The sequence below is a fragment of the Passer domesticus genome, chromosome 3 (assembly GCF_036417665.1).
Source record: "Passer domesticus isolate bPasDom1 chromosome 3, bPasDom1.hap1, whole genome shotgun sequence".
NCBI lineage: Eukaryota > Metazoa > Chordata > Aves > Passeriformes > Passeridae > Passer > Passer domesticus.
In genome coordinates, this window is record NC_087476.1 from 55,763,088 (window position 1) to 55,778,507 (window position 15,420).

A 15,420-nucleotide genomic window follows, 5' to 3' on the forward strand; every position below is an offset into this window, starting at 1 on the left:
GAATAAAGTAAAACAAACAGACCCTTTCAATATATCTTCTCCAATTTTTTTAAAATATCTGTTTCTAAAATCAATTACAAGTTAGTGCAGAATCTTAAAAGTATTTATCATTTTGGCCTCTCTTGAATGGTTATAACAATGGCATATAGGACTTGGTGGCCCAGAGGTATCTATTTCAGTCTTGTGTACAGTTGTTAGAAATTACAGAACATAATGTATTAAACTAGAAAAACAAAGAAGGCTGACATTTAAACATAACACATTAATAAATCTAGCACAAGTATCTTACCTGAGCAAACAGATGTTTTGGAAAATTAATTTCTCTAATTCTGTCCTTTTACTAAAATGATATTTTAATTACCACATACACATTTATGCTGTGTTAATGACTTCATCTCTCTACATATAGTCAGAGACTCTCACCGTTATGCTCTTGTCATTTGTGTCACAAGTGTGCAGCTCTCTGCTAAAAGCCAGAATTGTATGTGTACTGTTTTCCATGGCATATTCCAGATGGTAATCCTGTTGAGGGTCCTTTTTTAGTACTCTATTTTCATCTGTAAAATAATCCTGTTATAAAAGAAAGGTTGCCCTTTATTAAAATCTAATATTAAAAATAAAATTCAATGTCCAGTACTGAAGCCTTTTTCAAAACATGTAAAATTCTGCAATGTCAGTTTTTAATTAAACAATAAATTTGAGGTGGCACTGAACCATTTTTTTATACAAAATCTCCAAGAAAGAAACTCTTCTTGACAAACAGCTTAAAGAATTCTTCAAGTAATTTTAGCAACATGCTGCCTGTACGTAACTGCAGAAATAAAGGTTGGACCCAGCAACCAAGAAACTTTATTCATCACAACTGCGATGTCATGAACTCCAGGAGACATTACAGAGAGAATGAAATTCACTTAATATTTGCACCAACAATAGCGTCACTCCTTTTTTCCACAACTTTTCCTATGTTTTTTTCTTTCCCACAAAAAACAAACCTCTTGAATGAACATTGACTGGAACCAGAAACCCTACGGCTTAACTAGCACGAAAAGTGCTCATTTCATACAAAAGCTGCTGGGATTAGGTTGAGGTTTTGGAGGAGGCAAGGGAGCTGTTTGTAAGAAAGATGCTTCCCATCCAGGGTTCTGCAGAGGCCCAGCACAAAGGAGTAGCATGGCAGCAATGTCAGGTCATTAACCTCCTCACCCCGGATTCCTGCAGCCCCGTGCAGCTGGGACCCGTCCCTCCCTCTCCTCCCACCCTGGCCACCGAGGAAGGGCTGGCCACTGCCTCAGATGCACCTCCTCTGGTCACCCTCCTTTGAGTTTTAGGCTGTTGCTGCCTAGTTTGGGGTAGGGAAGGGTCTTTTAACTAAGCAATGTATTTCTTATGCCAAAGAGGCTACTGGCAGACACCATTAATTGTGTGGTGTTTTTGCAAAATAATGCAGCACTGTCTGGCCCCAGCAGGCATTTATTTCTGTATCGTGTATTTCTGCTTGGACCTCTGTTCACTTTTCGAGATTTCTAGCTTTCCCCTTTCATTAGGGTTGAGGTAACTGATCTGACAAACAGTAAAAGGTTATGCCCAAGTATTTTGATAGCAGTAAAAAAATAACTGAAACTTCATTAATTCACTAAAGGGTCATTTAGGAGCTGTAATCTTAAACTTCATTCCACCCTAGAAATCTGTGTGTGGGCAAGACACCAGAGAGTTCTTCTTTTCCTGTCACCACTTCTTACAAATACAAATGATTAAGTACATACATGAGAGAATAGCCAAATGGAAAAATAATCACCAAAAAGAGCAAAACACAGGCCTGGGACCTGAAAGAAAGTGAACTGATGAGTTCTATTTGTTTAGAGAAATAACTTGGATTTGCTGTTTTCCAGACAGAAATAATAAGGCTTGTTTTGCAATGGTTCTTTTAAGATAGATACTTTATGGGATCAAAACCCTCCATTTTTACCATGCATCAGAACTTGGAAAGAGGCAGTGTATTGCCCATACACAATACAATTCCTGCTCTGAAAACACTCTTCTGTGGAATCTCTGTTTCCATCTTCTAGTAAGCATTTGCCTGGACAAGAATTGTAACCTTGTGAACATCAGTTTTTATTGAAATGTGATATCTTTGCTTAAATGCTACCTCAAACGGAGGAAGACATTCTTAGTGAACACACCCACACTTTGAAATATTGAGGAACACAAATTCAAGAGCAGCCTTTGCTCATGTGAACGGACTCAAAGTCTCTGCCTGAAACCAGTGTGAAGGGAAGCTGAGAAATGTGAAGGAAAGGTGTGCACACACAAATGTTTTGTGGTGAACTTCACCATTTCATCACAAGTCTAGAAGACACAGCTCTAGCCAGAAAAAAAACCCTTGTGATATAGTCCTGATTTCCATGAGCCTGAGGCAAGAATGCAAAAATAAAGCAAAAGAGTTCTGTAATTAAGGTATAAGCTCAGATATGCCTTGATAATGTGGTTGTCAGTGTAATTATCTCACCCAGCTGGATGACAGTCACAGACAGGTCGCAGTTCTGGCTCACCAAGAGAGGCCCATTTTGTGGCTGCTGGTGAATGTTTTGGTAAAGGTGGCCCCAAATCCCAGGCTCCCAGAGAGGATCAAGCTGCTCCCCATGGGATGGGAACTGTGCTGGGCACTCACACTGCTGCCTGCTCAGGCACTGGCTGCCAACCCCTGCTGCCAAAAATGAACAGAGCCTTGCTGATTTCAATGATTTCACCTGAAATTATTTGGTCTCAATATAGCTAATGCTATTTTTATTTCCTTTATTGAAAATTATCCAGATGTTAATCATAAAAATAAAATCAAATTATGTCACCCAAAAAAGTCACCATAAAATCCCCCAAAACAAAACAAAGAACAACAACAACAAAAAAAAAAAAAAAAAAAAAAAAAAGAAAAAAGCCCTGAACAACTCAAAATTTGATTGCTCAACCTCTCACATGAAAATGGTTTATTTTCCAGTTTTAAAACAAAATAATGCCACGTTGTCCAGGAACCATATGAATTTCTCTCTTTTCACACAGAAGATTTTAAGTCAAACTATGTAGACTTTGCTCAATTTACTCATCAGAGTTTAAAAGCCTTTAAGATGTGTTTGTGTATGAAACAGAATGAACAAAAGGTTCTCAAAAATGGCAACAATGACAATCTGCCACATCTTTTTCAGCCACAATTTGGAAAAATCTGCAATCCGGGAAAGTAAAAAATTTTGGATATATCTATGTGGATCTATATGTCTATACTTTTATGTATATTCTATGCTTCCTTTCAGAGTAGAAAAATAAAAATACAGCCCTGCTGCCAAAAATCCTAGTGCAAATGCAATCAAAACGATCATATTTGGACTGCCTACACTCCACTCTTTTATCTAGTCAAAGGAGAAAGCTGTATAGTTCTGAAAGCCTTTGAAATGTGGCAGTACAGAGGATGGATCTACCAGAGCCCAGAGAGGGTAAACTGGGCATTTGGGCTTCAGCTAAACTAGGGAATATAAATTTAGTTTGAAACTCTATCAGTTCCAGACTACTATAACACAGAGCTCATCCAAATTCACAAGTTTCAGTTACTTAATTCTATAAAGAGAGGAGTGGGATGTTTTAATCCACAGCATTTCAGTGCTTGGATATCTATCACAGATAGTTCTAAAATGGGCTTCGTACCGGAACAGTTTATCCTTCCCAACAAGCAGGAAAAGGCTCTAACATGGTAGAATCTTTTTCTACACAGATCTGGTTTTGCTACCCCACACAGTTATCTAGAAAACTTGTGTCTTTTGTAGGGTAGATTATACTGATACAAGTCCCCATAATTTCATGAAATCTCAATAGATCTACAATAACTGTCAAGTCCTGAAAACTGGATTTCTGAAACACTCACACGTGTGTGAATAAACCTACAATATGGTTTTATGTACTGATTCTGTACTTGCATCCAGGTTTTCCAGTTTCTTATACACACAAAAAATATATATCATATGTTTAATGAAGATAAAGTTTTGGAATTACACATCAGCTTTACAGAAGTATAAGAATTAGTGAAAGAAGGATGAAGTGACTATATTTTTCTAGTATGAATATCTTTGATTATTTAAAGACTAAGTGTTTCAAAAAGTGTTTCAGAAGTGTTATTCGTCATGCCACATGATAACAAAGATATATGTTTCAGGATTTATGTATGTAAATTGCTTGCATGTGAAACATTCAAATTTGTTGCACCCCCTTTGATAATATTGCAAAAAAACCCGGCGTATTGAACTCTGGGCTAAGTTGTGCAATCCATCAAATAATTAAGTATTTCCTTTCTCACATTACCCAAAAGTTGAAATAACATATGGAAAATGAAAAATCTTCCTGACATTACAAGATATTTTACGCTCTTTTCCAGATGTGAGGCAGATCTTGTTATACTGTTCTTCAGATATCATTAGCCACTCTCCTTCTTAAAAAAAATATTTTGTAGTACATATGGTTTCTGATTTCTGTTCCACAAACAGTCAGGGAGAGTAATTTCTTAAGGATGTGAAAAGACACTGGTTTTTCCTTTGAGAATGCAAGCACAGCTGCAGAGGGAAGCCTGACCCCAAAAGCCCCACCAGCTGTCATCACAGACTGAAACAGGTGTTTATGGGACTCCCTCCCCAGATCTTTACAATGTACAAGATTGCTTTGTTTATGATATCAATTTCCCGTCCTAAATTATATATATCACCTTTCAACCTCAAGGAGCATAAAATAATTCTCAGATTGTGGCCCCATCCAGCAATCACCTCATGGGCTCAGCTTGTGAGAAACTCAGCCACCCTAATTCATGTGTGCTACCTTTCTCTAACTGGGCCATCACTGCTGTTCCAGCAGCAGTCTAACACTTAAAAGTGGAAAAAGGGACAAGTCAGGAATGGGAAATGACAGGAAAACAAGCTGTGTTTCGAGCTGTCTTCACTCGTTCTGTAGCCAGCCCATGGAATTTGAAACATCCTTGTCCTGATTTATAGCAAATTTGAGAGGAAATTTCCAAAGGAGTTCCTCTAGAAAGCAGATTCAAGTGGCCTCTCCCACAACAGGTTCAGGAAAAGATTTCCTGGGAGAAAAGTGGGAAAAAACTGTTGGCAAATTTAGAAAGTCCTCGTGGGCTTTGCTTGAGATTCCAAGAGATTGAGCTTAGTTTGCTCAATCCCTTATCCATCCCTCCTGGGCTGGAAAATGCCATGTCCCAGGCCCCAGTGGGCCACAGGCATGAGCTCATGGTGTTTTTCAGGATTTTTAGGTCCAAAGCAGGCTGATCAGTTCCAAGAAAAAGAAAAGCCACAGTCCAGGGAACTTCTCTGCCTCAGCTAGTTAAAAACTAGCTAAAAAGCAAAGGAGAGCTCTCTCCTGCTCTCTCCATGCTGCAGACACCACAGTGAGCAGGAATGCTGATGCTCTTATCTCTATGTTTTTGAATACAGCCACCTCAAACATCCCACCACTTCTCCCCACCCGACTCTCAGATCAAGTTTTAAAGGTGCCCAACTTAATATCCAGCATAAACAGATGATTGGGAATACAAGCATCATGAAGTCCCATTAGGACAATCCCCAAATTACCGAGCTGATGCCAATGACCAGGACCAAAGAGAAACTTGGCAAAAAGGATCACGAAGCTGTAACAGAGATGAAAATTAGCGTAGGAGCAGATTTATCTTAGTATAAATAGGCTGGATAAACTGCTACGGTAAGGAAAAGAATGGAACCAAACATTTGTTTGAAATAAGCACCAAGTTATGCCTTTCTGGGTTTCCAAAAAAATAACTGTGGTTAACATTTCTCTTTTTTTTATTGTTGCATTCAATTTAAATGGAATCCTGCTGCTCAAGGTTCCAGTACACACTAGATGTTACCACCTAAAAGAAGCTGGTTTTACACTGTATTTGGCAAGAACCAAACAGAGCATGAGTTTACAAATAAGCAAACCAAACTGTTTTGCAACCTCAAATAAATTTCAGCTTGAGTTTCAGGCAAAGATTTTACTCTGAGCTTATGCTGGGGAAAAGCAGAGCCCACTCACAGCAGCCTGAGGCAGGAGCCTGAAAGCATTGCTGTTCTATATAAGAACACCTTGAGAGCATTCCAGTTGACTGAACCAATCTTGAGATTGGCTGCAAATGAAAAAATAACTATGCAAAGGGTACAGCAACAGCAATCAAGTAGTTGCAGTAAGTTCCTAAAGTAACTGGGATCAGTAAGTTCACAGCCACTGCCCCATGGGCAGTCTGTTTGTAATTAATTTATTAGTTTGGTGGGGGGGGTGGGAGCATGTTGCGTTGGTTTTTTGTTCAGGGGGTTTTTGTTTGCTTCTGGTTTTTTGGGTGGTGGGTTTTTGGGGGGTTGGGTTTGGGTTTTTATGTTTTGCTTTTTTACCTACACAGCAGATTAGCAGAAGTGATTCAGTCCTTGCTAGGAAACCTGGATCTCAATCACATGGGTAGTTTTGAGAAGATGTACACAATTCCTGGTAGAACTCCAATTAAACTGGCTGACACACACTAAGAGTGTGGATTATTTACTTCAGGTGCACTAGTAACTCTGACAAGGACAGAAAATTTTATTTCTAACAAATAATTGTGTGTGTCTCTGTATTTTAAATGCAGACAAACATATACACAAAGACACACATTTCCATTTGTGTATTTACAGAAACAGATAATGCCTGTATATGTGTGTACATGTTCATATATTTTCTTTACAAAAAGAGGGCTTGTATTTTTTTATACATGAAACACAATTATTTCGTTAGAAATATGCCTTTGCTCATTCAGACTTGAATATACTTCTGTATATTTCTTATACAAGAGAATAGAAGAATTCTGGTATCTTCTTATTTTTCCTATACTCCTTATATGTACTTCTTAATCTTCTTACATTTCTTATACTTCTTATAGAAGTGTATATTCACTTGAATACACTTCTGTGTATTTCTTATATCCAGTTAAATGTTGCCCAGGGTGGCCTACAGCTGGCAGTGGCATCCCTTTGTTTTTGTGAAATTCCTGAGAAATAAGACATACCACTTTCTCTGCACACAAACAAAAACACTGAAATGTGGAGATCTGTTTAACGTAGCACAAGAAGGTGTAAGAGGCACTAGTGGCTAGAGATTGAAATATGACTGTCCTGATTTAGGGCAAATTTGGGAGGAAACTTCCAAAGTGGTTCTTCTAGAAAGCAGATTCAAGCTGCCCCTGACCAAACTGGTTCAGGAAAAGATTTCCTGGGAGAAAAGTGAAAAAAACCTGTTTATTTAGCAAACAAAGTATTCACAAACATTAATAATTAAAAATATCAAATAAAACCTCTCGCTGCTCTGAAGAGATGGCGAATTCAGCAAGTCCTTGTTGTAGGCTGTAGCTCAGCTCGCTCAGTCTCGCCTCAGTCCCTCCTGTGCTAGAAAATGCTGTGTCCCAGGTCCTGGTGAGCCACAGGTGTGAGCTCCCAGTGCTCTTCTGGATTTTCAGTCCGGAGCAGGGCCAATCAGTTCCAAGAAAAAGAAAAGCCACAGTCCAGGGAACTTCTCTGCCTCAGCTAGCCAAAAAAAAAAAACCTAACCAAAAGCAAAGGAGAGCTCTGTCCTGCTGTCTGTGCTGCAAGCAACACAGTCTGTGAGCAGGAATGCTGAAGCTCATCTCTGTGTTTTTGTCACCTCAGACAATCCACCACTTCTCCTTCTCCCCCCTTCACTCTCAGATCTAGTTTGAAACGTGCAAAACTTATTTCTGGGCTAAACAGATGAAGAGGGATACAATTCAACATCATAAAGTCACCCCATGACAATGATATTGCATATTGACATGGGTAAATTGACATTGTGGTGGAGTCCCAAGGCCCTATACGAGTCTTTACATCAAGAATAAATATTAACTTAAGAGTTTAAGTTCCTGTTATATCAGAAAATACAAAGCTAGATTAAAAGCTGTTCTAACAGAAAGAGACTAGAAAAAACATGTAGCAAAGTGTTTAAAGGGAAAGAAAATCAGTAAGGAGGAGATACTGCACGATACAATCTTAGAACTGCACTTTATCATAAGGAACATTCCTCACATAGGAGCCACATTTATTCAGTACAAGTTTTCTGTGTTTAATTATTTTAATTACTTCAATTATGAGGAAGATTAAAAACACTTAGGGGATTTTCAAGCACAACAATTAGGGATACTTGTTCCCAAAATTTCTGGATCTGGCTTAGAAAATCTCCCTCCTTCCCTTTCCTACTTCTGTGGTACTTGTTTATATTAGGAATTAAATCATTCCCCTCATTATTTTAAGTCTTTGCATCACTCACAGTGGCTACAATTCCATATTTTTGGGGAGATGTGAAAAAAATTCATTTTCTTGGTGTTTCCAAAATCCAAAGGAGAACAAAAAATATGACAAAGGGAAAAAAAAAAAAAGAAAAAAGAAAAACAATCCCAACCAAACACTTGAAAACAGTCCCCTCAAGGCCTGCAAATTACAAGCTTCAGAATTCTTCTCATCTTTTGTTCACCAACTGTTGCTTCCTTGTCCTAACTATTGTACCTCTCAAAGGGAACTACAAAGCGCCCAGCCAGTGGAGATGTACACTGGAGTGTCTCTTTATGCCCCACATTGAAGCCAAGAGGGAGACATTCGTCATCTGGAGATTCTGCCCCAACGCCCAAAGGCATGAAATACCTCCAACAAAACACCGACTGAGATATGTCAGTGTGGCACTCGCTTCGCATCTCTCTCTTGGTGCCTTTCAAGTTGTTTTCTAAACACTTCTTTTGTTGCTGTTGGCATGAGTGCACTTAAAAGCGGCATATCGTTAAGTACTGAAAATGCTCACTGTTTTCTGTCCTTTAAAATCTCTTCCAAGTACTTCCCTGTGAGCAATTAAGCTAACTCTATGGGATACATTTGATAACAGATATTCTTTAGTTTGGGTGACAGTTAACAAGCAAGGCTCTAATGAATAATAAAGTACTTTTTAGTGACATACAGTCCCTATTCACCCTGAGCAGGGACTATTTTTGTGCAAGTTCAACAGAAGATTCTAACAATGCAACCCTCTTGTATAACTTGCACAAAATAGGCATTCATCAAGGAGGATTACTCTCCCCAAAATGGGGCTCTCAGCAGCTACGTGCTGTGGGTGGGGATGCACAATTCCAGACAGGGGTGGAGACCAAGGAAAAGGCATGGGTCTAGCAAGAAAATGCATGCTGTGTCAATTCATAAGCACAAAAGAGACGCATTAGGAAAAAAAAATAGAAAAAAGGAAAAAAAAAAAAGAAGAAAAGAAAAAAGTAAAAGAATGAAAGAATGAAAAAAACGAGATGCAAAATCTAAGGCTGCCCCAAGATCTTGTATGAAGAGTAACACATGCTGCAAATGACCATGGAAATATTTCAAGGTAACATTTTGCTAAGAATGAACTCTTCTAAGTCCAAGTGCTCCCTATAGAGACAAAGACAGCTCCCAGCTTTCCAATACCGACCCCCATTGGCATCTTCTTGTTCTCAAACATGCTCAGCCAAACACCACACAATCTGCTGCTCTGACACCACAGGCTCTCAGTAATGTGTGAGAACAGTCTGTTCACTGATCTCCTTTTTCTGCTTCTGCTCGGTGGAGGTGCCTCCCTCATCACAAAGCACGAAGTCATGCATGTATGTAGACACATACCCAGTCCTCCCAAAATATGCTAAGGTTCCCATTTCAAGTATCAAACTTCTTAAATGTTAGGACTGTAAATGTATAATTCCCTGATCATTCCAATGCTCATCAAAAAACTTGTTCTTCTTCTTTCATGACATTGTAACACTTTCCACCTTGATATATTTAGACAAAACTAAGCCGCAGGCTTCCAAATTGTTTTAGCCTTTCCTTGTGTCAGACACCCTTTCTGATTAAATACAGCTCCAACACAAACAAACAGCTCATTGCACCCAAGTTCAGGATACACTGAAAATTGAGAAAGTAAAATCCAACCCAGGATATCCAGGATTCTGAGTTTTTTCAAGGCAAACACTGCCTGCTGATGGTGGGAATAGCGTTTACTTGCTCTGAGAGGATGAGGAATAAATGCCAGAGGAAACATTTTTTCTCTTTTCTCTGAAAACTATCTGGAAATTTTCCTCTACCCCAATACATGGATCTTCCACGGACAGGATTATGTGCTTTTACCCTAACTGGCAGCTGTAGTCTAACTATATTTACATGTTTATTCCCAGAAGAGAACACTTACCTCTGAGAACACTTTCTATTTTTAAAGAAGGTGAGAGAATTTGGGGGGGGGGGAAAGGCAAAACTGACCCAAGGGACTAGCAATTTCAATGCCCACTTGAAAGGCTATAAAGGTGTTTCAGAACATCTGAACATCAGGCCACTAACAAGCATCTCAAAACTTTCAAAGAAACCAAAAAATGACCCCTCTAAGAGTTTAGACCACGATGCACATTTTCCAACAGATGGTCATGGAATAAAAACATATTTCTAAAACCAAAAAGAAAAGTAAGTTCATTCATTATAGGGTGTACATATTTCATGGAGTTCAGCTAGGCATAAAACCACATGCTTTCAAGGGTGCTATCTATGAAAAAATCTTTTTCAGTAATAAATAATCTAAATTATGATGGTATACACTTAACACAGAATGTATTTTTAAAATATTAACTGCATGTGTTTGTCCAGTAAAGTGAAGAATTAGATATTATTGAAACAACATCCTAGAACAATTTGTTCATTTTCTAGCAATCCCTGCTGCCTGACCAGAAAAAGCCTCTGGACAAATTTTGTTTATCATCTTTGTTCCTGGCTGTTCCTTGTTGGTGCAAGTATGGAAAAATTTTAAATGAGCAACTTTTAAAAAACCTCAGTTCAGTTTAGAAAGAAACCATACTTCCTAGAACTGAAGAAGGAGTGGGGATTGAGCAAGCCTCAAGCGGTAAGCAAGAGTAACAAAAGTATTTCTTCTTGCCTACTCAAAAGTGCAACAAAATAACTCATAGCTCTGAGCATAACAATTTAGCTAAATTAGTGCTTCAGGAAAAATATCAGTAGGTTTCTATTGGCAGGCATTGCTACAGTCCTTTTTTATTCGTAACAGAATATTGGTGTATAAAACCTGTGGAAGAATGGAGTTAGCACGAGGCCATTTCTAAAGATATTGAAAACCTGTGAAGGGTGCTGAAAAGAGTTACAAAAGTGCTGTGAGTGCTGGGGAAATGTCCTGTGATGCTGAAGAGCACAATCTATATATTTAACAAAAAAAGAAAATTGAGCAGTGACTTTATTGTCTCAATTGCAGCACATAAATAACTTTATGAAGGCGGTATGCAGGGGGAGTAGAGTTTTTAATATAGTAGAGAAAATACATAGCTGAAAGCTAAACCAAGACAAACTAATCCTGGCAATCAGGAACATCAGAGACTCATTATTGCCACAAACTATCAAGGGAAGTGATGGATCCTCACATCCAGTTGTGACTGGATGTCTTTACACTAGGTTTGAATGCCTCTCTAAAAGACTTGCTTTACCCTAACAGGATCTATGAACTAACCAGAAAAAAAGCTTGGGTTTCTTTTGATGGTTAATAGGTGTGTCTTCTGAATTGCAAAGCCTTTCAGAAAGCCTTTCATTCTGTGAGTGAAGAGCTCACTGCTCAATGAGCAGCCTAGAGAGGGTTTTTTCACTATCATTAGTCTTTTATTTATGCTTCAAGAAAAATCATCTTCATTTTGAAATATGGAGAAAGAAATATTCTGAAAATCACTGGTCTGCATTTAAGGAAGACAAATATTTGCCTAAACTTCATACAGCAAACAAATGGAGGAAAAAAAAAAAGTAAAAGAAATTTTTAAAAGGAAAATATTTATACTAAAATCTCAATTCTTCTGGAAAAGTTTTGGTTTTACAAAACCTTGACAAATAGTAGGGGGATCATATTATGCATTTTATATTCTTATGGTAAATTGTTAATAGAAAATTCATATTCTTATGGGAAAACCCCTTAAATTTAAGCAGCAGCTTCAAAGATTCACTAGCTCTAACATAATGAAGGAAAGACAGATGACTTCTCCTAGACCATACTCCAACAACCACTCTGCTCTTAAACTGCATCTCCGACTTATCATTCAAGCATTTGGGGATGACAGCTTGTCATTCCAGGCCTGATTACCCTTTCTGTGGGACAAGCTGTCCCTGCTCCCCGGACCCCAGAGCAACTCCTGCTGGGTGGATCTCAGGTTGATGAGAGGCGACCAAAGGTGTGGCTCCCCTCCCCTCTCATGGCTCCTACTCCACCAGCCACCAGTGCCCCTTGGAGGGGATGACTTGCTGTAAGCACCAGCAAGGCCTCTTTTCCACACTCCTCTTCCCAGACATAGCCCTGACAATATCTAGACTACTACAGAAACATCCCAGGAAAATTATGCCAGTAGAGTTGAGCACCTCTGAGCTTGCTTTGGCAGACCAAGCACATGTACTGGGAGTCCTCCCAGTGATCACTCTGCAAGTCCTTTCCAACATCTGGGGCAAAACACTTCCAGGTGAGGAGAGGAGGAACACCAAGAACAGGAGCAGCACCAGCTGTGCACCAGCAGAAGGGGACATCAGCAGGCTTGGAAGCTGGTGGGATGTTGCCCTCATGCCGGTGGGACTAGAAAGAGCAAGCTCAGGAGGCACCAGGACGGCCAAGCTCCACCAGCTGTTGGCAAGGCGAGGGGAAAGGTGCCACACCTCCCTGGGAGAGACTTTGCCCTCCCACCCCTGTCCTCCGCGGGTCTAGGCTCAGCGGGCAGGCAGGAGAGAGTGCCCAAAGGACAGAGAATGGGGCTGTTACATCTTCTGGATAAAGAGCAAAGAAACCTGACACCTTTAACGAAATCTGTGTAGAAGTTTAGAGGGAAGGTTGTGGCAAGGAGAGGATCGAAAAGAAGTATCTCCTCCAGGGGAAAGGAACGCAGAAGAACGGGGATAACCCGAAGGGTTGAAGGAAGAAGTAAAGAGGTACAGGGATACAGGACAAGAAGGCTGCAGAAGAAACGTGGGGCAGGGACAGAAGGGCGTCCCGAGAGAGGGACAGCGCGGGGAAGGCGGGCGGACAAGGAGCAGAAGGAGCAGGGCCTTACCTGCAGGTAGGGCTGGCCCCTCTCCACGCCCCCCACCACGATGTCGGCGGAGGCCATGCCGCCGCTGGCCGAGAGCCCGAAGCCCACGTAGCCGCGGGTGCGCACCTCCAGGCGCAGGGCGAGGGCGCTGCCGCGGCGGCCCCAGCGCAGGCGGTAGGCGCCCGCGCCGTCCAGCACCGCGCTGTGCGGGTAGCTCCGCGCCGCTGGACCGGCCCCGGTCCCGGCCCCGGCACCGGCCCAGGCACACAGGAGACCGCCCAGCACCAGCGCCCAGGGGCGCAGCCGCCGCATCCTCTCGCCGCGCACCAGCGGCCGCCTGTGCGTCTCGGCGTGTGCCCGGACGCGGCGTGCGTGTGCGGGGCTGTGTGTCTGTGTGTCTGTGTGTCTGTGCGTGTGTGTGTGTGGGGAAGGGGGGCCGGGTGCCCCGGTCACCCCGCCCCCGCTGCGGGCGGCTCCGCGCCCGCCCCGTCGGGGCAGCACGCCCTCGGCCGCGCTTTGTTCGCCCCCCGCTCCCGCCGCCGCCCTCGGGGCCGGGCCGGACCCCGCCGCGCCCGGAGCACCTGCCGTGCGCTCGCCGCGGGGCTGCTCGCCGAGATGCTCGGAGTTCGCGTTAGCGACCCAAAAGCCTCCTCCGGACCGGGGAAGCGGAGGGAAGGCGGTGGGCAGGAGATCTCCCCGGCCTCCCCACAACTCTAACTCCGCTGGAAGAATTCCACGGGAGGAAGCCCGGAGGCAAACGAGCGCTTCCCCACTCTCGGCCGCCTCCTCACTCAGTGCGAGCGCACGGCGCGGCGGATGGATGGAGCTAAGCAGAAGATTCCCCGTCGGGAGAGTTCTTTTTGCATTTTAAGTGGAAAACGAGGACCTGCCGAGTGGTTTGCACTGAGACGGCTGCAAAAGCACATCTCAAAAGCGCACTCGCGTCCCTTGACACCCCCGCAGCCGTCCCCAGCCCGGCCGTGCGGTCCCCGACGCTGCCGCAGCAGAAGCTGCCTTCCCTTCCCCTGCTCACAGCAGCACCGCCGCGGCGGGGGCGAGAGCAACCAGCAGCAAGATGCTCCTGGAGGAATGTTCCCCAGCCCTCTGCAAATCTGGACGGAAACAAAAAATAGCGTGGCACCCAAAAGGGGAAAGTTAGGGACCACAAGAAGTCATATTGACCCTTGAAAGTTCCGAGCGGTATGAAATTGGTTTTTCAAGGAAGTTATGGTGTTTGAAATGTGTTTTCTTCACATTTAAATGAAAGAGCCTGGTACTCAACCAAAAATACATACTAATTCTGTAAAAACCAGTCAAATTAGTACATAAAGGAAATTAGTATTGCTTCCTTTTTTTGGCTTTTGCATGACAATATTTCACAAGTGTCACTAGGGTTTCTAGAATACAATCACCCACTGTGATGTGAGGGAGACATCAAACTACAAAACAACTTTTAGAAAAGAAAATGCTTATAAAAGCATAAGCACCAAAATTTACTTTTACCTAAGGCATCATAAGAAATTAGAGAAAAAAAACACCTTGCTGATAAAATGAAAGCAATCTTTAGAGGGAATAGATTAGTGTGACCATTCTTGCAATTATAGCAGTAACTTCAAAGGTACAGACTCAGATTATTGACAAAACAAAAAATTGTGAAATGCTGAGTGTTCAGATTCTCTTCTGCAAAATTGTTAACACCTGCAAGTGGATATGGATTAATTTAAGGAGAAATTGCTGGTGTGTGATAGGCCCTGTCAAGGCCAAAGGTGTGACCTTGGCACCTAACTGGGGGCACTAAGCTTTGTAAAATTGAGTGCTAAAGGAGGGATCCTTAGGACAGTTCCAAAAGTGTGCATTTACTTTTTCTGAGGGCAAAGATGATGAAGGAATGAAGAATGTTTCTTAAATGCAGGTTTTTTCTTAATTTTTTAATAAGACTGTGCATTATATTCCTAGATGACAGAAACCCCTAGTTAAAGTTTCAATCACATAGAGATGACAAACTCACTCTTCAAAAGAATGATTGAATTACACAAAATTGCTGCCTTTAAAGCACAATGGTGGTACTGAAGTCCAACTAGTGCTTCCCAGAGCATGCATTTTATAAGCATTTATACAAAAGCATTTATGCAAAATGCTCACTTTGAAGTACTCCAGCATGTCTGAGTTTGGTAAGGGTGGTGCTGATGACATTTTAGGAGCCTGTACACAACATGGAATGTTGGAGTACAGGGAGGGATGATGGACTGTTCTACACAGCATGCTGTGCTACACAGCACAGCAGACAG

The 15,420-nt window shown here is 41.7% G+C and overlaps 1 protein-coding gene across 3 annotated transcripts in view; it reads right to left on the reverse strand.

Moving 5' to 3' along the window:
• MOXD1 (monooxygenase DBH like 1) overlaps nucleotides 1-14,229 on the reverse strand; it is a 51,847-nt gene extending 37,618 nt beyond the window's left edge. Inside the window, exons 1-2 of one of the 3 annotated variants that reach the window (XM_064413205.1) lie at nucleotides 13,154-14,229; nucleotides 424-570 (exon numbers count right to left, since the gene is read on the reverse strand). In XM_064413205.1, coding sequence (XP_064269275.1) covers nucleotides 424-570; nucleotides 13,154-13,444 — 438 coding nt within the window. In that variant the 5' untranslated portion in view covers nucleotides 13,445-14,229. The remainder of the gene's footprint in view (nucleotides 1-423; nucleotides 571-13,153) is intronic. The other 2 variants (XM_064413207.1, XM_064413206.1) reach the window with 2 other exon arrangements.
• Between the last annotated feature and the right edge of the window lie 1,191 nt (nucleotides 14,230-15,420).